General features: G+C 39.6%; 1 protein-coding gene across 2 annotated transcripts in view; it reads right to left on the reverse strand.

Annotated features, from left to right (window-relative positions):
- Positions 1-20,441, reverse strand: part of LOC103143990 (MTSS1-like protein) — a 51,627-nt gene that overhangs the window by 16,230 nt on the left and 14,956 nt on the right. The window contains exons 3-11 of one of the 2 annotated variants that reach the window (XM_016675682.1): positions 11,609-11,693; positions 10,810-10,901; positions 9,806-9,880; positions 8,104-8,112; positions 5,779-5,936; positions 2,680-2,787; positions 2,498-2,595; positions 1,087-1,357; positions 239-313 (exon numbers count right to left, since the gene is read on the reverse strand). In XM_016675682.1, coding sequence (XP_016531168.1) covers positions 239-313; positions 1,087-1,357; positions 2,498-2,595; positions 2,680-2,787; positions 5,779-5,936; positions 8,104-8,112; positions 9,806-9,880; positions 10,810-10,901; positions 11,609-11,693 — 971 coding nt within the window. The remainder of the gene's footprint in view (positions 1-238; positions 314-1,086; positions 1,358-2,497; positions 2,596-2,679; positions 2,788-5,778; positions 5,937-8,103; positions 8,113-9,805; positions 9,881-10,809; positions 10,902-11,608; positions 11,694-20,441) is intronic. The other variant, XM_016675683.1, reaches the window with a different exon arrangement.

Genomic DNA, 20,441 nt, shown 5'->3' on the forward strand with positions numbered 1-20,441 from the left:
GAAAAAAAGGAAATCCAGAAGGAAGCCACATGCCAGCTGTGCTAATGCTACAAGCTAATGCTATGACACAGATGTTTTGAGAGCAAATTTGGTAAGTAAAGCTCCTCTATCTGAAACAGTTTACCCCAGAAGATTTGTCCCGACTTCTAAAGAAGTTTATTTAGTTTGTGTGTAACAATGTGGTATGTTAAAAAAGAAGAAAAACAGCCACATTGCACAGCATGGCTACAATACTTACAGTGGTGGGGGAGCTGCATTCACTGACTGACTGGCATGTTTCTGAAGCCTCTGATGATGCAGAGCTGGAGGATTTCTACAATAGAAAGAAAAACATTTTCTTATCTAGTTTATCAGTTCTCAAAACTTGCAGTGCCATCATTTTTTTTTAATTATTCTTGTTCTTTCAAATTCAATGGTTAAATTTTAATTTATTTTAACATTTCTTATCCATGCATATATATATGGGGACAGATATAGATATACAAGTATTCAAAATATCAGGGTATTTATAAATACCCTGATATTTGGATACTTGTCCATTAGCAAGTTGCAGAAAAACACCAAACAGTGTGTAGCCATGAACGAAGTCCTAGCATAGCACTGCTTTGTGTCTGACCTCATTTCTTCCCAGAAAAAGTCAAATCTGTTGGTTTCCTGGTATGGGACTCAGACAGAATAACAACCTTTGGTCACACTGACAAGAAGCATCTCTGTAGGAGTCAAGGTAAATTTTCACACAAAAGACATTAGCAGTTCTGCGCACATTTGTAAAGGAAACGCAGCTAATACTCTTAACCACACTCAGAACCGGTTGTGGAATAGAGAGATAAAGCTAACGCTAAAAAAACTAAGAAAGCTAACGTTACTCTTATGTCAGAAACATAACACCAGTGAAACTGCATGGACTATTCCTCATTCTTCCAAGAACAGAATTATGGCAGTGTGATTTTTTTCTACAACTTACTAAAGGACAATTATTGATAGGGAGTATTAAATTAAGTTTTTAAATGTGCATCTGAACAAAATTATATTGAATTCAGACTGTTCCTGTGTGCTGTCGTTGGTGAATGCACCAGAATTTCATACCTGACTGGTGATGTCAGAGGGCATTGGCGAGGGAGGCTTGGAATAGATGTTTGCATCTTGGGACACGAAGCCCGAATCGTGGGAGGAAACACTGCTGAGGCGGTGGGCTGCAATGCCCCCTGGTGGTGGAGGCTGTTGAGGCATGCTGCTGCGGTGGCGATAGGAGGAGGAGGAGGAGGGTGAGTGTGGCTGGGAACCTCCTCCACCACTACCCACACCTGCACCTCCCCCCGACGAACGGGAGGCGCTGCTGTGGGCGCTGTTGACGCTGCTGCATGGTGAGAGTTCAGGGAGAGGTGAGGAGGGAGAGGGGGGGCAGGGCAGAGCGATGAAGGGGTGAGGAGTGTTACAATGCCAGATGCAAAAGCGGTTATGATCAGAGGAACGTGGTGGAAGGTAAAATTAGTTGTTTGTTAAAGTTTGGGAGAGTGAACAAAGAATTGGAGGAGGCGAGGAGAGAGTTTGCGATTGGTTGATGGGAATGGGTCCAGGAGTTTTTGTGAGTTGGTCGGGTTGGTGTAAAGTCACACAACAGTCACAGTTAGAAGCAGATTCCCCAGAAAGTGAAGGGAACCGGGTGTGAAGCGTCCAGCAGCAGTGAAAGAGGGCAAATCACAAACCGGGTACAAGACAGAAGGTAGACAAGCAAAGATGGGAAAAGAGCACAGAGGAGGGTGGTGGGGTGCAGAGAAGGAAAAGGAGGAGGGGGAGGGGGTAAACAGAGAGTGTGTGAACTCAGGAAGATTCAGGGAATAAAGAAACACTACAGGTGGAAGGGTGTGAATGTGTGATTTCCACATAAACAGACTGATGCCCTAGATGTAACATACACACGCACACACACACCCACACACACCCAGGCTGAGAGATTGTTTTCACAATCAAAATCCTCAGACATCGGTTTCTGCTAAGTGGGCCACATGTAGTGCTTTCATATGCCTTGACCGTTTTCAGATTTGGTCCATATCTAAAAACTGTGGACATTTAGAAACATGAAGGTGTTCTACTAGACTGTCACATAATGTCCCTGTTAAATAAACTGCAGTCTGTCTGTGGTGAGGCACAAAGGCGCATAAATACTTTTGCAAGGCATTGCATTATTTACATCCAAGTAAAGCTGATGTTAAATTGGACTTTTGTGTTTTAATCTGCCTTTTCATGAGCTGTTTTACAAGCTTAATCTGTGGGAATGTTGGAGTTTAACAAAGATGGCGGCACAAACACTAACAATGTTCTGATAGACACAGACAAACAAGTGAGACACCGACATCCAGGGAGGCTCCTCTTTCCAAAACTCAAGAGTTCTGAACACAGCACTGAAATACAGCTACGTCCTGGTTTTTTATGTCTGGCGTGTACGCATGTGTGTGTGTGTGTGTGTGTGCATGGGTGCGTGTGTGTGTATTTGCACCTGCACATGCTGCTCTTGCGTGAGCCAGAGCTGCTCGGGGACGATGGGGGGGTCTGGTAGGACCAGCTATAATCGGAGCCCTTCAGATCCTTGATCACCTGCGAGAAAGAAAGCAGCGACTGTCAGTCCGTTTCACACACTCTTCCTGCGTTTTCTACCAACCAGGTGTTGCTGCAGTTCACCTGTTCACTGGCAGGGGGGAGCTTGTGGGGGTCAGTGGTCAGCACGGTGAGGTCGTCGATGATTGCCTGGAGGTGGGTGATCTCTCCCAGCATGGCGATCTCTCCGTTCTGGCCAACAGGACACAAACAAGGAGTGTGATGTTTGTGACCGTCAGAATCCAGCCTCACACACCGTTCAGTGAGGTCATGTCCCTTATGATCGACTGCAGCTCCAAACATTTCTGACTGAAACGTCAGTTTTCATTACTTGGGAGCCGTTACCAACAAAAGACTCTAAATATTTCCCTTAATGTGACGAATGATTGATTATGACTCTACATAATAGTTGAACGATGGAGTTTTGGGGTCACCACAGATGAAAACAAAAAAGCAGGGACTGCTGACATGGTTATTGTCAGCAGCAAACACCATCACTGCTCAGGTTTGGTGCTTTAATGTTTATTATCCACTGAAAAGGTTTGTGTTACTCCCACGCATTTTCACAGGATGGTAAAAGTTAGCATATATTTATGCAAACTTTCGCGCCACATTCATTTTTATATACATGCCGAAAATATGGTGCTGCATGTATTTTGTGCGTACGCACGCTTTATATACGAGGCTCCAGAATATTTTTGTGCGCCGCACTTTTGAAAATTTCTTAACTTTTACTATGAAAGTTGCAAGTACTTCGTTACTGTACTTAAGTACAATTTTCTTGTATCTGTACTTTACTTAAGTAGATTTAATAATGGATGCTTTCTACTTTTACTCCACCTCATTTTACAGTAAGTATCTGTACTTTCTACTTCGCTACATTTCTACAAAACTGTCGAGTTACTCGTTACATCCAAGTCACATTGCTCTTTTTTCCGTTAAAATGTGAAGTTCAGGGACTTAAGGTGGCGCCGTAAAATCCAAGCAATAACGTGACTTATGTGTCTGTTGTCACCCATCGCCCCACCTTTACTCGCACGCGGAGCTCCAGACATGCGCAGTGGTTTCCTCTGAGCGGAAGAAGACGTCTGTCTGATCGTCAGTAATATAATAGCGCTCCATAAATCATAAGATATGGCGTCATGTTAAATAACCAGCGCTTCGCTTTCACAGATGGTGGGGACTTCGTCCACCTTTTAGCGTCACTTGGAAGGAAAGCTTAAAGAAAGGTAAGATCTGTGGACGTGATGCTAGCAAAGCTAGCTGTACAGAGACACACATGTTGCATCTGCGATGAAAAAAGTTGTCACTCATGCGCTGAATTATTGTGTGGAGGTGTTGACTGATATGTCGCAAATATGGGACAACACTGTGACCAAAGTCTGCATTGATATGACATTCAGGAACGATCCGATTCTTCTGGACGGATCTTTACTGATTGCATTTATTTCAGCTCTAAGTATTTAATATCTAGGTTTTTTATAGGACTGTGGATCTTTCAGATCAATTTGAGAAGCAATTTTGATAGGTAAAACTTAAATTTTTGCGTCATGTAGCGCGGGGTGCTGGTCTTGACTTGGTCTTGAGTAGGTGGTCTTGACTACAACTCTGCTACTGGCTCCTTGGTTCCATGTCCTCCTGCACCCACCTTCTTTCCATCCCCTTTCTGTTGGATTTCTTTCAAAATAAAAGCCACTAGTGGCAAAAAAAGTGAAGTTCATGCTATGTTAGGACAGGAGACAAGATGTTTCCATCCCTGAAATTATGATGCATAGAATCACATATCTAAGTCTAAACTATGTTACAGAGTAAACACAATAAAAACATGCTTTATCTGTGGCATTGTTCAATAAAATGGCACGTTACTGATGTATTAAAATTAAATACGATTGGTTCACTTAATGATATTGTATCAGGGATTAGGTAATGCATTCAGCAAGTACTTTTACTTTTAATACTTAAGTATTTTTAAAAGCCAGTACTTTTTTACTTTTACTTAAGTACAAATGTTGATGTGGTAGTTTTACTTTTACTTGAGTACATTTTTGTCTGTGTATTTGTACTTTTACTTAAGTACATTTTTTGAGTACTTTCTCCACCACTGGAAAGCTGTGCGCTGTTTTATACACGAGCCCCAGGATGCCAATCTAATACATCTACCACTGAAACCTGAGTGGACGGCTGTCACTATGTGGCTCAAATTTCTGACTTTGCAATGTCAGGGATTAGTCTTAATATTGTAAATGTATGAAAAACCATATTTTCCCTCTCAAATTTAACTTTTTAGTGTCTAAAAAGAAATGAAAACTACTCTTTAAACAGAAGGCAAACCCTGAATCTGAGATTTTATTATGTAAATAATGACATCAGGTTATTAAATAATTTAGATTTAACGTCAAACATTTAGTATTGAATAGCTCTGTGATTCTTTTTCCAGATGATTTGTTGTTTTTATTCATGAATAATAAGTGCAAAAATGTTTTATAAATGAAAAAAAAAACCTTGAAGCTGAAATAGTCAAAAAACAAAAATCTGCTAGATGTTTCACACAGATCTCATTTGCATATTTGCAGAAAAATATCGACTTGTTTGCAGAGAAAGAAAAGTTCATTGGCAGCAGCAAAGCAGATTAACAAACATTGTTTCCCTCTTGATTTAGTGCTGATATGAAACGACTGAATAACTTACAATTATTATTATTCAGCTTTATTTTGCCTGATTAATTAGGAACCCTGGCTGAGTTTAATTTAATTTAATTTAATTTAGTACATGAACAAGGAACGTAAAAAAAATTATCTAGATATTGTATGACTAAAATCTGTGTATTAATTAATTTAATGCCTTAAACCATTTGAGCAGCAGAGGGCGCTGTTGGTATAAAATCTCCAGAATCCAGCAGTTTCTTGGAAAGGTTTTGCCTTCTTCAGGTTTGTGTTCTTGTCCATCTATTTACCACTTCTCTCCTGTTTTTCTTAAAGAAATGCTACTTTTATTTCCACTTACAAGTTTTCAATAATTTTCGTTAATAAGCTAGAGATCTTTTCATAGTCAGTGTGTGCGCCAACTTTGCACCAAATTTAGTTGAACTATAATGATAATCTGGTGACCGTCGCATCCTTCGTTTTTCTACCAGGCCAACACTGAACGGTAAACCAGGGTCCGATTGGCTGGCTTCCTCCTCACCACCACAGGCTGAAGGAAGCCGATGAAGGTGCAGAAGCGCCCCCTCTCCTCCACCAGGGCGCGGCGCACCGCCTGCTTCTCTGTCTCCTCCATCAGCAGACACATGTCGGTCACATCCTGCATGGCGCTGTCCAGCTGCGGCTGCAGGTCGCCTCGCCCTGCCAGTAAACACAGAACACACTTTTCAGTGAAGTGAGGTGGGTTGACACAGATCAGCACAGGAGAGCTGGAGAAGAGGACTGAGGAATGAAAGAAGGAAGGTGAGAGATTACATCTACAGCGACTTGCAAAAATATCCACTTCTATATTGTTTGAATTTTTTGTTGTTGTTGTTGGACTTTGAATAGGCCATTTCATTGCAGCTCTGGGTGTATCTTCAATGTTGTTGTACTTCTGGAAGGCTAAGCTTCAAGTGTTCTGCTGCTCTTCCTGAGCAGTTTTTCTGTCAAAAAGGATCCCCACATCATGGTGCTGCCACCACCGTGTGTCACAGAAGGATTAATGTTTTATGTTATTATCATATTCAACCAGATTTGTGGAGTGCATGACCACTAGCTGCCATGTGGGCAGATTCTCCCACCTGAGCTGTGTGCAGTAATATGTGCATCTTTACTGCTTCTCTGACAAATATAGTTTCATTAGCTAACCCTACATTTTTATTACATCAGAAAATCATTTTAAAGTATGAATACTTTGCAAGTCGCTGCAGCTCCAGGTTGTTGCCTCTTTGTACTCCAGTATTAAAACATAAATAAAAGCTAATCTTAGTGGAGGAGAACTTTACTCTGATGTGTTACAGCATCAGCACTGGTCCAATGCCAGTGTAGCATGGCTGCCGTTTGAAAAGTTACACTGTCAAAAATCAGCTATAATTTGGGTCATTTAGCCTTTCATAAGAAAAAAAGATATTTTCACCATGTTATTCATTCATTTAAAAATGACCCGGATTAAAACTAAATATTTAATTAGAAACTGCAGACTTAGTTTACAAACTAAATATTTAGTTAACAAACAGAATATTTAGCTTCAATCGGAATATTTAGCTAGCAATCTGAATAATAAGCATTAACTAAATATTTAGCTGGCGAACTATGGATTTAGCTTGGTAACTATATACAGTATTTAGTTAGCGAGCTAAAGTTTAGCTTGCTAACTAAATATTTAGCTTTGATCTAAATACTTAGCAACCTAAATATTTATCTTCCTAACTATTTATTCATAAATGATATATATATATATATATATATATATTATAAATAACACCATCTTATTCCGTTAAGGCAGGACAAATAACCCAAATCGTAATTTTTTGCCGTATCTTTACAAACAACGCCCCGTGGTGTAGAGCCAAAACATAACAGAAAATCCAGATGCTGTTTGCTGGCTAGAAGAGTAAAAGTGAAATGCAATGCATAGAAAGTAAGACATGAAATGAGCCTCTGTAGTGTTACAGCATGCAACACAAATCAGTGCAGATGTCAGTACTATCAGGGATGTAATGAAAGAGAGAGTAGCAAAGGAGTGGCAGCATGACAGCAGAAAGCCTGCAGTGTCACTACAAAGCTCTAATAACACGAGATACAAAAGTCACGAAGGAGTCAAGGAGGAAGTTCTGTTACATCAGGCAACAAAGACGAGCTGCTATAGAGGATGAACTCTAATCCATCCTCAGGGGACCGAAACTTCGAAGAAAGTTGTTTAGAGACTGCAGTTCTCTAGAAATGTTTTCCATTTGAAGGTCAGGGCAACCAAAGTGTGAGAGGACACAGTAATCTGTGTTAATGCTAATGTTTATCAGCTAAGCTAAATTACAGAAATAGTGTGGTCTGGAGGACCAATCGCATTCATTTTCAGTTTAAAGTCTTACTTTTTCTCTTCATAGCTACGTTTGTTCATCTCTACAACATTTACTCGTGATGTAAAGAACCCATCAGAATTTAGTTTTCTCTAAGTTAGCTTTGTTCTTAAGGAAAAGGAAAACAATGTATTTTGTTTGTAGCCCAGGAACATGATGCAACAAAAAAATGTTCTTACATTTTTTTTTGTGGTGATCTAAGTAAGAAAAAAGGCTGTTTTCTCTTATCAGTTATAAATAAAGATAATTTGATAAAATGACACCAGACTGTTGGCTAATTTCTTCCACTTAAACTCTGAGGTTTGAGCAGAAGGTTTATTCTGACTCCTTTGAGCCACAAAAGTTTCATCGCTCATCTAAAGTGACAAAGTCAAATCAAACCCTCTGCTCTCACGTCTAAAACAACGACAGACAGGATGACAAAGAGACTGATGCCGCAGAGCAGCGGTGAGTGACAGACCGATACTTACCCTGCATCTCTATTACAGGGAGACAAAATGCCACAGGGACGGAGGGACAGAGAGACGGTGGCAGGTAAGAGCGGGGAGGGGTGGGGCAGCAAAAATAGAAGCAAAATTGGGGGGAAAAAAGAAGAAAAAGGGAGACAGAGAGAGAGAGAGAGGGAGAGAGCATAAATAGCAGAACTTATTGTTAAGGTTAGTACAAAGAAGCCATCAGGACAGCCGCAGTGCAGCAGGTTAGAGCAAAACAATGCAGCAACAACCAAAAATGAATCCAGAACCAAATATATCACCAGGCTTCAGCTGGGACAAAACTCACACATGACTGTTCAGTTATCAGGTTACACAGGTCTGGTTCTGTGTAGAACCATTATCAACAATGATGTATGTATTTTATAGTGACATTTATATTATGGAGTATTTATTAGTTAGTTATTAATAACAGTATTTTTCTGGGGTTTTTTTTGTTGTTGTTGTTTATTTAGCTCTCGCTATGATATTTTGAATCTATGAATTTATCTCAGACATTCCACCAAGAGAAAAACAAAACAAAGGTGATACATTATTTTAAACGCAATTATTATTACCTTTAATTTGATATGTTTTTTTTTCTTTTTCTCTCTTGGTGGAATGTCCGAAATAAATTCATAAATTTAAAATACTAAATCAATATAGAGAGCTGTTTTGTTCAAAAATAAAAAAAAGTAATGCTGTTATCATTGAAAAAAATATAAATACTCCATAAAAAATATAAAAGTCATCATGAAATACAAACAACATAAATATATCATATAGAAATATTTATTGTTTCTTAAATTCCATTGAAGAAACGTCACAGATTAAATACTAGGAGTTGCAATATTATCAGTAGTCACCAGATGGCAGCATAAACCAACCAATGATTTTATTTCTATCGTTCAAACTCACAATCACTTCAGTTGGAAATTTTGGTTTCTGCTTCCTGTTTTTTGATAACAAGAGCAGCTTAAAGAGACAGTGCTATGTGTTTTATGGGCTCATAGTCCAATTTATAGAGCAAACAACATCTATAATTATTAAATATAACAAATGAAATTTGACTTTGTAACTTAACATCTTGAAATTGGGCCTCTGTCTTTTTAAAAACTCCTGCTCTTTCTGAAACTCTGCCTCCATGAAGTCATCCCAACATGGCTCCACTGTTAACCCATTTTAACAACATTTTCACAAGTGTTACACTAAAAAGTAGCTCATATAATGAGCTCAACAGATGTGCAGTTCCACCAGGTGTTGCTAATTGCTGCTGGCTAGTCTGAAGGAGCTGAGCGGGGGAGAGCTGCCCTGTAAGGGTGAAGCTCAGAGGAGGAGCTGCGCCTCAAAGATAGGGCTATTTCCATTGTACAACTGAATGGTTGCCATGGAGATTAAGGGATTTCTCAAACATGGATGAAGGAATCAAAGCAACACTCCACGCTTGTTTTTGATGAGGGAATATCATTTTAACATGACGCAGAGCTCAAAAAAGCCGATATCACCTGATGCTGCCCCTTTAATATTGAGTCAGTTAAAATAAATGTATTCCTTTATTTTGATAAAGCTCTGGTGAATAGTGGTAGGATCCCAGAAAAAGCAAGGCTGAAAAAAAACAAAAAAAAACAAAGAAACTTGCTTTTCCAAAGTTCCACATAAAGATCATGACCGAGATCAGATCCAGAGCATCACTTCTGGTTACCTTTACGAGCCTTCTTCTGCAGCTTGATGGTGTCAGATGACTTCTTCTTGATCTCGTGGCGTGACCTTTTGTACTCTTGAAAGAGGAGAAACAGAGATGCTTTTACATGGGAATGCAAAGCCTCAGGGTGAAATTAACTTTCCTCGCGCTTCACATGTTAGCTTTAGCAGAACTGAGTCTGTGAACTGATCCGACACAAGCCTGTTGTCTTTTCACTGCCTGAAAGGAAAAAAATTACAGTTGGACACAAGCTAAAGATTCTCATTTAAGTCTACTCATAATCAAACTATTTGACAGAAACCATAAATGTTAGAAGGGGATATTTGTTAGTTTGAGAAAGAGAGAAAGATAAAAATTTGGTGTCAGAATCCATAGTTGGAAATCAAGGTTAGAACAAGTGTGGTTGTAGTTAGACCATCTCTTTAGACATTCTACAGAAATGTTGATTGCACAACTTACAAAAATGTGATCTATCCATATATAAATAATATTAACCTGGCTGAACTGACCTGGTCTGCCACGGCATTTTCCGTATTTAGGAGGGAAAAATAATAAGAAAGATCAGCATTGGACATACTGACTCATTACCAACTCTTACTAATTAGAGGAATTTTCTGTCAAACAAAATAATTCGAAGAAATTAAATTATCTTTTTTAGGCTGATGTTCAGTATCCTCACAAAACCATGTAAAAAGAAAAGAAGCTGTGAAACTGATGTAATTAAACATTAGTGAACCTGCTGTAAGTAATATTTGAAGAACCCTAAAGGAAACCAGGATCTGCTTGTAAGACAGGTTCCACAACAACTCATGGTGAGTGAAATCTGTTCACATAGATGGACCAAAGTTACTACACCAATGATTTCTTATCGTCATGTGAGGGCTCTCTTATGTTTTCAAAATTGGCTGACAATTTTAAAATATTGCTGTTTGTACCAAGCTTAAGTCCCAAACCAACAGATAAGGCTTCATGAATTAGCACATTCAGCTGGTTTCATGTTTCACCTTTGGCGTGGTCCTTATCCAGCTGGTTGGCAGTCTTCTTCCAGTCTTCAATCTTATCCTGGAGAGGAGTGATCAGACTCTCCATCAGAGCACTAGAGGAGACGCAGACATGGACAGATGGAAGGCATCAATCACTAGTGGCATCAGTAAAACAGAAGAAGAGAAATTCTTCACAATTGTCTAAATGTGTTGAGTCGGACAACAGTCTATGTGGTTTATCACTGCTTGTAGGGTAGCAGCATTGGTAACAAGATTTTAACAAAACTCTTCATGTTTCATTTTTTTGTCAAAGTTAGGCAATTACTATGATATTACTTTATTAGTCTGGCTCAGATAATTAATAAAACACATGTTTGAGAGGAAATGTGAAATCGTACGAGTAATATGGGTTATGGGTATGAGTGTCTTTGCAAGGCACCTTTAGGTAATCGGGATTGCAACAATATTTTGGACTGACTTAGCCTAACTTTTTTTTCCTGCACAACCATATCGACAGTTAATGACCACAGTCATTAATGTAATGGCTTTTTGTTGTGGAAAAGTCATTAAGAAGTATGGAGAATGAACACAGAGGAAAGTGGTGGGTAGGAGTAGACTCTCGGAGAGGCTTCCTGAGTGGTGTATGATGCATACCAGTGGTTGTACTCAAATACAATCCTTGAAATGTGGAGGGGGTAAGCAATGCAGCAGACACCATTCATTCAGCAAGACAAGACAACAGCATGAGACGTTTTTGTTCCGACAGATGAACTGTGTATGACCAGTGACGCCGGGAACAGAAAGAAACAAGACGTCTTACTTCGTGAATTGGCGAAGTTTGGCCTCAATGCTGCGATGTCTCATGCACATCCTGGTAAGAGCTGAACCGATGTCTCTGGTCGCCCCTGGATGGAAAAGACAAGCAGGAATCAGAACAGGACACACACACACACACACACACACACACACACACACACACACACACAGACAGACACACACAAATGCAGAAAAAGTATTCTACTGTTCGTTTACCACAAAAGGCCTGTTTTAGTTCCACCGACCACAAATCTCAGGTCAAACCTTGCATTAAATTGTTAGCACGCTGTGTAAAGACAAGACTCATAAAGTCATCGCACATTTCAAACAGACTGACAGCTAAAGAGCTTTTGTTTCCTTTTACACTCAGCATTTATGCAAGAGAGAGATCGGCCATCGTGGAGACGCTACACACACTCCCGGCTTCGCCCAAATAAAGCAGTGTCCCGTGAGGGGGCTGCTGCACCCAGAGACCCGCTTTCAAGTGTGGCTAACCTGCTACTGTAAACACAAGTCTATTTTAGGAGAATAGGTCTATATGGAAAAAAGCTGAGCAGAGAGTTTGATTCAATGGATGGCAGACACCGCTGACTTCCAAACAAGGTGCTCAGAGCTGCAGCAGCCACAGTAAAGTTGGACATGTTACTTTTTTTTTCAGATTATTTCTGAGGAGAGCTAAGGCTAAGAGTTGTACTGCACACAGCTCAAGAACAATAAAATGATCCAAACTTTAGGTGAAACATGCAGTGGAAAGTTCTGATTAAAGCAACAAGCAGGTTTCCTCCAGGTGTTACATGCTACATTAAAACTGGAAAACGACTCAATTTCTGATGACGATGCAATAATAATACGATCAAGCATCTTATAAACTGCCAAGTTTGTTTTTACTATGAGACTTGATTCAAAGTTTTAGTGGAGTTAATTGCAGTGTCTGTAATTAATTAACTGCATTTTGATCAAACTGTATGTATGAACAAAATAAAAAATATTTTAAATTCAAAACCCCGTATATATATATATATAAAAATTGTGTTAAAAAAAAATCTATGGGGACATTTAAGTATAACAGGTTAAAGTCTTGGACCTACTTTTTATACAACAGTCATAGGCCTACTTACATATTTGTAACATGTGGTACCTTTCACCCTGATGATCCTAAAAAAGTGTAAAATGCTAATATTGTTTGACATGTATGAGCCTCATGCCAGCAGTGTCAGTGGGAGTGCAGACAGAAGCATTTAGATCTGAGCAGCACCACAGAGCCACTAGAATGGCTCAGTGACTTTAAATAAACCTGGGGAAACTTGATCTCACGCAAGCAAATAAGAGATAAGAAAAAGCTTCAGATTTTCTTCTTGCACAAAAAAGGGGAGAAAACCTGCTTCTTGAAAAGCAAAGTCTAAGCTGTGAAACCTTTTTAAAGTCAAGGGTTCCAGAGCAAAACCAGAAGTTTACACCTAATCTGTTTACCAACTGTTGACTGCAATAGTCTCAAACCTTCTGTAGTTTATTAACTCATAACAGTCACAAATGTCACTAATTTGATGCATTTAATGGTTCATGTATTTTTTCTTTTCTTTAAAATCAAGAATTTGGTCCAGCAAGTTTGAATTTATAGTGGATTGTTTTCTGTGACACTGAGGGTCCGAGTTAGAAGTGCAGTAAAGGTCCAACTATATAAAAACATTTACCAACAGAGTTGGTTGTTGGATGACTTTTAACTCAACATGGTGGCGACCTATTTACTTTAGTGATCAGGACTGACAGCACTCATTGGTTTGATCAATATCAGAACAATAAGAAAGTACAAGACATTCAGATAAGGTCAGAGAAGAGGAGACACTGAGTTCATCCAACCAAACTAACTCTTAATTTCAAACAACTGAACATGAGTACAAGTTGTTACAGATCCACTGAGGCTGAAACAAAGTGTGAACTGGAAACTGCTGGAACCCCGGTCGGTACAACCAGTTTTTCATGATTCTGCGATTGTGGAAATTCACACAAAATCAACAAATCCGCCCATTTTTTGAGCTAATCAATGCATAATCATGAATTTATTGCAAATTTTTCACAGAAATGCTAACTCCTACCTGCAGGTGGCAGTATTACTTCTTCTACATTGCTATCTGAGCCTTTCTTGATGTCAAGTTACTGTCCGTGATTGATATAAAAGATGTTTTTTTTATGTCCAGTCTGTCTCCTTGTGCTTTTGTTTTGTTTTTCATGTACATTTCAGACAGAATTTAATTATTAAAAAAAATCACAAAATATTTCTGAAGCAGCACCACAAAACCAGCGACTCTGATCGGAAGAAATCACAAAAACAGTCGTAAACTCCTGGAGGGACTGACTGGTGCTGCTGTCTGCCGGTTCTACAGAACCACAGACTGAGCAAGTGGTGACCAAGAAAGATGCACCGGCTCTAAAATCAACACCCTCAACGAGCTCGACTGTAATTTGCTGCTGGATGACAAGTTATTGTCAGCACACTCAGAGCCCCAACAGAGATTTAATAATGGTGGGTGAGAAATTGCCCACATAATTCATGCAAAGCATCATGGGTTATGAGAACAGAACTCATTCATCAGACTTCCAGTGCCGTTTACCATTCAGGATAAGAGATGTAAATGACTGGAACAGAAAAAATGGACAATAAGAGCTGAAGGTAAGACGGACTGTAGATATTAGCTTCTGCAGTAATGCTAAGATGGTTTTCACTGTACATAATAAAATATATTTGGTGTTTGAATAATTAAAATTGGCAAATCAAAGTGGTTTCAGAAGGGGTCTGTCGGTGGTTGTCCTCCCTAAAACCAATGGTTCACTGTATCGTAAATAACCATGAGCATAATGTTATCTGCAGTCTACCACAGACATGAAATAAAGTCCTACAAAAATATTAATGCATTCATATTTATTAAATGGGCCATCATCATCATCAACAGTGGTGTCCAAAGCAAAGGCTGAAAGGTTTTCTTTCCCTTGTTTAACACACCGGAATCAAATGATGGTTCATTAGCAGAACCTTCATATGACAGGACACCAGCTCTTAAAGGTACAGTACGTAAACCAGATGAAAATTAGCCTCTCCAGCTAACTCTGGCATATTTACATGACATATTCCTGTTGATTAATATGCATAGTCCCCTTAATAAAATAAAATAAAAAAAATCACTAATTCAAATTCACAAGTTATTGTTTTAATTTAAAACACACTGTCTGGTATTTCATGAGTGCCTTGCTCATTAGCACCTCAAAAATCTCCACTACAGTCATTGATCTGCCACAGCAGCTGGTCTGCTCATTCTAACCAGCAGCCGTCTGATTAAAACAACCACAAAATATGCTCTCACTTAAGCTACCCCATACCCTGAGATACCACACACACACACACACACACACGCACACACACACACACACACACACACACACACACACACACGGAACTATTTGAGAGAAATCCCTCTTTCATAATTAACAAATTCTTCCTTCTTTCCTCTCGTTCTACCCGGCAACCATTCCTCCAGCAGAACCAGCCCGGCCTGAACACACACACACATTTGTAGACACAGACATGCTAGGAGGTATTCACCATGCACACCAATCAATTGCACATGCAACTTCAGCAGCATTTTGAGCAGTGTGTGTGCGTATGTGTGTGCGTGTGTGTGTTTGGAGAACCTGATTCACTGTGATTCCAGATCAGTAAGAGGGTGTGTGAAGAAGAAGGATGACGTGGGAAAGAAAAGAAACAGGAAGAGTCTGAGAAGGGATGAGAAAGCATGAGGACGAGCGGAGTCGTCTTGCACATTTTAATGAGCTCACTGCTGGAGCGAGAGCCATGGGACCCGAGTTACAGCCAAGTGTGTGTGAGTGTGTGTGTGTGTGTGTGTGTGTTTGATCTCTGCATTTATGATGGTTCTCTTCCTGTTTCCCTGTTATTACCAGGCCTCTCAGACTCCATAGGAGATAAACAACTAGATGAGAACACACTATTCCCATCTGGTGCTACTGTGTGTGTGTGTGTATGGAAATCAGTGCTGGAGGAGCATGAAAACAAACTACCATGAAAAAAAAAAAACAACAAAAAAAAAACTTAGGGAGCCGGGATTTAAACATCCTGCAAGTTTCTAACATCACAAAGTTTCAGGAGACGAGAAGAAAATAAAGCTCAGAGGATTCCAACCTGAAAATGAGGAATCACCGCATAGAGGCACAAGAATCTGAATGAGTTTTATTCAGAAAAGGTAAAACATTACAAAGGACTCCAGTCAGACAAATTAGTCTTGAAAGAAGCTTAAATGAGAAATATGTCATAGTCTTAAAAATCACTGTTTGATTTTTAAGACTAAAAATCTTAAAATTGATAATGATTTCAGAAGGTCTGAAATCCTTATCAGAGGCTCAGTGATTTTAAGACACTGAGCCTTACGTCCTTCTTCACTAAATTCAAATTAAAATGAAGTGGAGTCAGAAGTTAGTGGTCGTAGGATTTCTTTTTAGCTTTGATATAAAACCACGAACCATTTCTCCCTCTAGTGCTAGACTGTCATGTTTGTTTTGGCAGTATTTTCCCAGAATGCCCTGCGCAATAGTCCACCACAGCATGTGTTTGCTGTGCTCCCTTCATCGCCTTTGACAAACTGCTAACAGAAATTTTCATGGCCTTATAAGACCAGATAGAGAGTGCACAAACTTCACTGAGCTGATAGAGTTAAGGCAACTCCTTAACAATTGTAGAAGAATCTGACATTTAGCAAAAAAAATAAATAAAAAATCTAAATGCATGATGAAAAACGGACAAAAAATTTTTTTACATACGTTTTTAAATTTCCATCCTCCTTTGAATCAATTATCAACATTTTTATGCTGCCAAGATTCACAAGGAAACGTTTGAAACTGCTGAATGTCAGACAGTCAGACAGTGACAATCCGCAGAGTGTCCACTAGAATGCTGTCACATTCTAGACATTCTGAAACTAAAATACATATCAAACTAAAACACACACACCGACATAAAGCCTCATAAAATTTATGTTTTCCTTTTCAGAAAAACATGTCCTGTTTTCCTTTTCATTTTTCCCCTTTTCCTGCTTTTCAGTGTTTCCTGTCTGAATTTAACCCACCCACACAAAGCACTAAGTCATGTAATGGGCTATGATTTATAAGTCGTGTTAACAGAGGCAATAGAAGAATGAACTATAAAAGCATACCGTCTACACAGAAATCAAGATTATTTCACCGATATACAGTAAATAAGCAATAACTTTCTATATTTTAGAAAATGTCATCTGCACAATGAAAGTGAGGAATAAAAATAAGAAGGAAAATTAAAAATCCATCATCTGTTTTGAACAGATGATGGATCTGTCTAGTATCCTTGTCGATACTAGACAAGGAAGCCTCGTCTAGTATCGGCATGTCGAGTCACTGAGAGGCTGAAGAGATCTGATCACACCGGAGTCTGACTTGGCAAACTAACCATTCATCCTCATCACCTAGCAACTGAATTAACTGACAGATTTGTTACAGTTTCCATGACAGCGCAAATCTTGCCCTGTTGCTAAGGCATGAATCGGGATGTTAGTTGCTAAGGTCAAACGGTTGGGTGTTACGGAAACAAATGTCTGTGTTGCAGTGGCACAGAGGAAGCGCTAGAACACAGAGCAGACAGGAGAAGATACACACACACATGCAAACACATCTTTCTATCTTCTCAAGGACTTTACATTGACTTGCCTTCATATTTCATTTGTTTTTATAACCTAACCCTAATCTTAATCCTAACCCTAAAATCAGTTCACACCTGATAATGTTACAACACAATACTGGGCACATGTGATGATCTTGTCAAATTTTTATAATCCTAATTCTCACATATAAAAGCTTTTATATTTTTTTGTTTTATTTTTGGCAAACTGTAGCTCCCAAAATGTTAAAAAGAGTTCATGGAAGCTGTGAAAATGAGAAGAAAAAATTAAGCCCTAATTGTTGTCAAATTGACAGATATGAAATCAGTCTGAGTATCCTAGTTTCAAATGCCGTCTTCCATGCAGCAGAGCATGAACAGATTCATTGGAAACTAGAAAGATGTAACTGACAGATGAGTGGTTTAATTTGCCTGTCATTAGTATTTATTAACAGGGTCACTGCACACGCAAACACACACAAAAAGTTAAGATAGCAGTTTGGGAGGGAAAACATGAACATTCTGCTTCTATACGTTTGGTACCATGTGATGAAGAAAGGGTTAAAGCCTGAGAAGGTGAGGCTGCAGTTACCAAGGTTACAGACGACTGCAGCAACCACCATGACGCCTACATCTGTGCTGTGACACAGCAACAATGCAACTCTGGGACCATAGTGAAGGCAGAAAGATGGAGGGAAAGAAACATGTAAAATGATGAGACGAGGGACTAAAGGCAAGAGGACGGACAGAAGCCAGGATCCCACAGGGATTAAACAGAATCATTCACAAGGTCTATGTATTTCTTCCACCACCAAAATTGAGACGGTGTTTTCTACACAACCACTCCGGCCAGATCAGACCGCGTCTAACGCAGTGACGTGGAAAACGTACAGTCTGAACTGTGGTCCAACGAGACCACATGCAGAAAACCTCCAAGAGCGCTCGCTGAAGCGAAGGGTTATGGTATGAGACATTATCCTGAAGCAGGAGGTCACACCAGGTAGAGGGTTGGGAGAAGTCTCTCTGAGGATGAAAGTCGTGATATCTGAAGATGCATTTTGGTTAGATATGATAATAAATCACATCATCAATTCGTCGGACCCCTACAGCAGTGCAGCATGGTTTAAACACGCTTCAGCGTTGGGACTGGAATCAGGGGAAGTATTTTTAGAAAGAAGGCCAAGCGCCACACTGATCTCATCACTTTTTATGCAACACAGCTGCGGTTTGCATGAAGTTGAGGTGTGCAGACTTAACAGCAGCTGTAGCATGGTGTGGACTTAAAATTGCTGAGCTCAGATTTTAACTGGTCCTTTTGAGGAAAACTTCAAGAGCAGAACAACAGCATGAAATCCTTCACGCGATTTATTTTTATTTTATTATTACTTTTATTTAACCAGGTAAAACCCCAATGAGAGCCAGATCTCATTTTCTATGTTAACTATGTTTGGAACTTTCGATGTTGAAAATTTATAGCAACGTTCGGACATCAAATGACACAAAGTGATACGTTGTGTGGGGAAAATATAAAATCATCAGATAAGCACAATCAAGATTCTGTGGTAACCAGTTTACCCAGTTCGACTGTTTATGTATGAAGTAGAAAAAGTGTAAAAATGTACAACATTTTTCCCATGTACCCAGGCCCTGTCTCAGCTTGGAGCCATACTTCTCTCACTATGAAACCTAGAAACGAAGGAGCTTTTGGGAACAACCATCCAAACAACAACAAACATCAAAACACAACTTGAAAGCTAAAAAAAAAAAGCCTAACACAAACGGAGAGTTCCCTGGTTGCACGTCAAGAAACTTCACGTGAATGCATAACAGACAGACATGCATCAGCCTGCGGTGCACAGAAAGCCCTGGTCTCCAGTGTTATGGACATCTTGCATCAGTCTAAATGAAAATGCTACACAACCCGCACATTTTAGGGAGTGTTGAAATGGTTCCCTTTGTGTGATAAAAGAAATGTACAAAACTTTAAATTTTTCAAAGACCAGAAGATACCGGCAGCAGCATGTGACTGCTTCAGGACTGCAGACACAAGTTGGCAAACATCGGCATTGAAGAACTTCCTTTAACACTTTAGGCAAAATATCACTGCCAGACATTTTCTTTCCCATCAAACACACACAACCAGATTTACACAAGTGTCGTGAAAACCAGAACTCTGGAACCACACACACCTGCCAGTCTGGAAAACTCAGGTCCATTTGCAAACAAAATTATAACATTTGTTACATTTCAGCTGTTGTTGTTCTCCTTCCCACTGCAACTAAGTCAAAAGATCCAAACCCTTTGCACTAAGAACCACTGAACAAAACAACACAAAAACTTCTTTAAGACGACACTGGGTGCAACTTCCTTCTTTATGAAATGTGAATGAAATGGAGTGGCTTCAGATATTAGCTCCTGTAGCAGTTTTTAATAAAAAGATCATGAGCCATTTCTCACACTAGTGCTATAATGGTGTGTTTGTTTTGGTTGTATTTACCCAGAATGCCCTGCACTGTCATCCACTTCCTGCTTTTGGTGCGGACTCCGGCCGTCACTTATGCATTTGAACCGTACCAGAGTTCACGACCACCGAACCCAGACCGAGGTTTGTAGGCGGACCAGAGTTTGAATTTATCACACCTGTCCAAACTAACTGGACTATCTAGGAAAACGGACTAGAGTTCGATTAAAGCGGACTAACATCCATGATACTGTAGAGCTGTGGGTCTGCTGGGCTGGTGGATTAGACTAAATTCTGATGGATCTGGGAAAGAACACATGTTCTCTGGCTTTGATTACAGAGGCTTTAAATCTCTCTTTCTCACACAGGCTACTCACCAAAACTCATGTAAGGACAGACAAATGAGACAAACTGAAACAGATACACAGTCACTCCCCAGAGACCACAGCGAGGAGGAACTACAGTACAGGCCTCCAGACAGGACATTTTTACTGAAAAGTGGTGGGCTGTTGCCAAAGGACAGATTCTGTTACTAAAAATATCAACACAGAGAGCAAACAGCCAGGCCAGCTGGCTCTGACATCATTCAAGAAACCACAGCAAAAAAGGCCTTCAAACAGAACAATAACATTAGTAGTTAGCAAACTAGTTTTCTTGCTAACCCGCTAAATATGAACTTTATAT

Source organism: Poecilia formosa, unplaced genomic scaffold (assembly GCF_000485575.1).
Source record: "Poecilia formosa unplaced genomic scaffold, Poecilia_formosa-5.1.2 Scaffold119, whole genome shotgun sequence".
Classification (NCBI taxonomy): Eukaryota; Metazoa; Chordata; class Actinopteri; order Cyprinodontiformes; family Poeciliidae; genus Poecilia; species Poecilia formosa.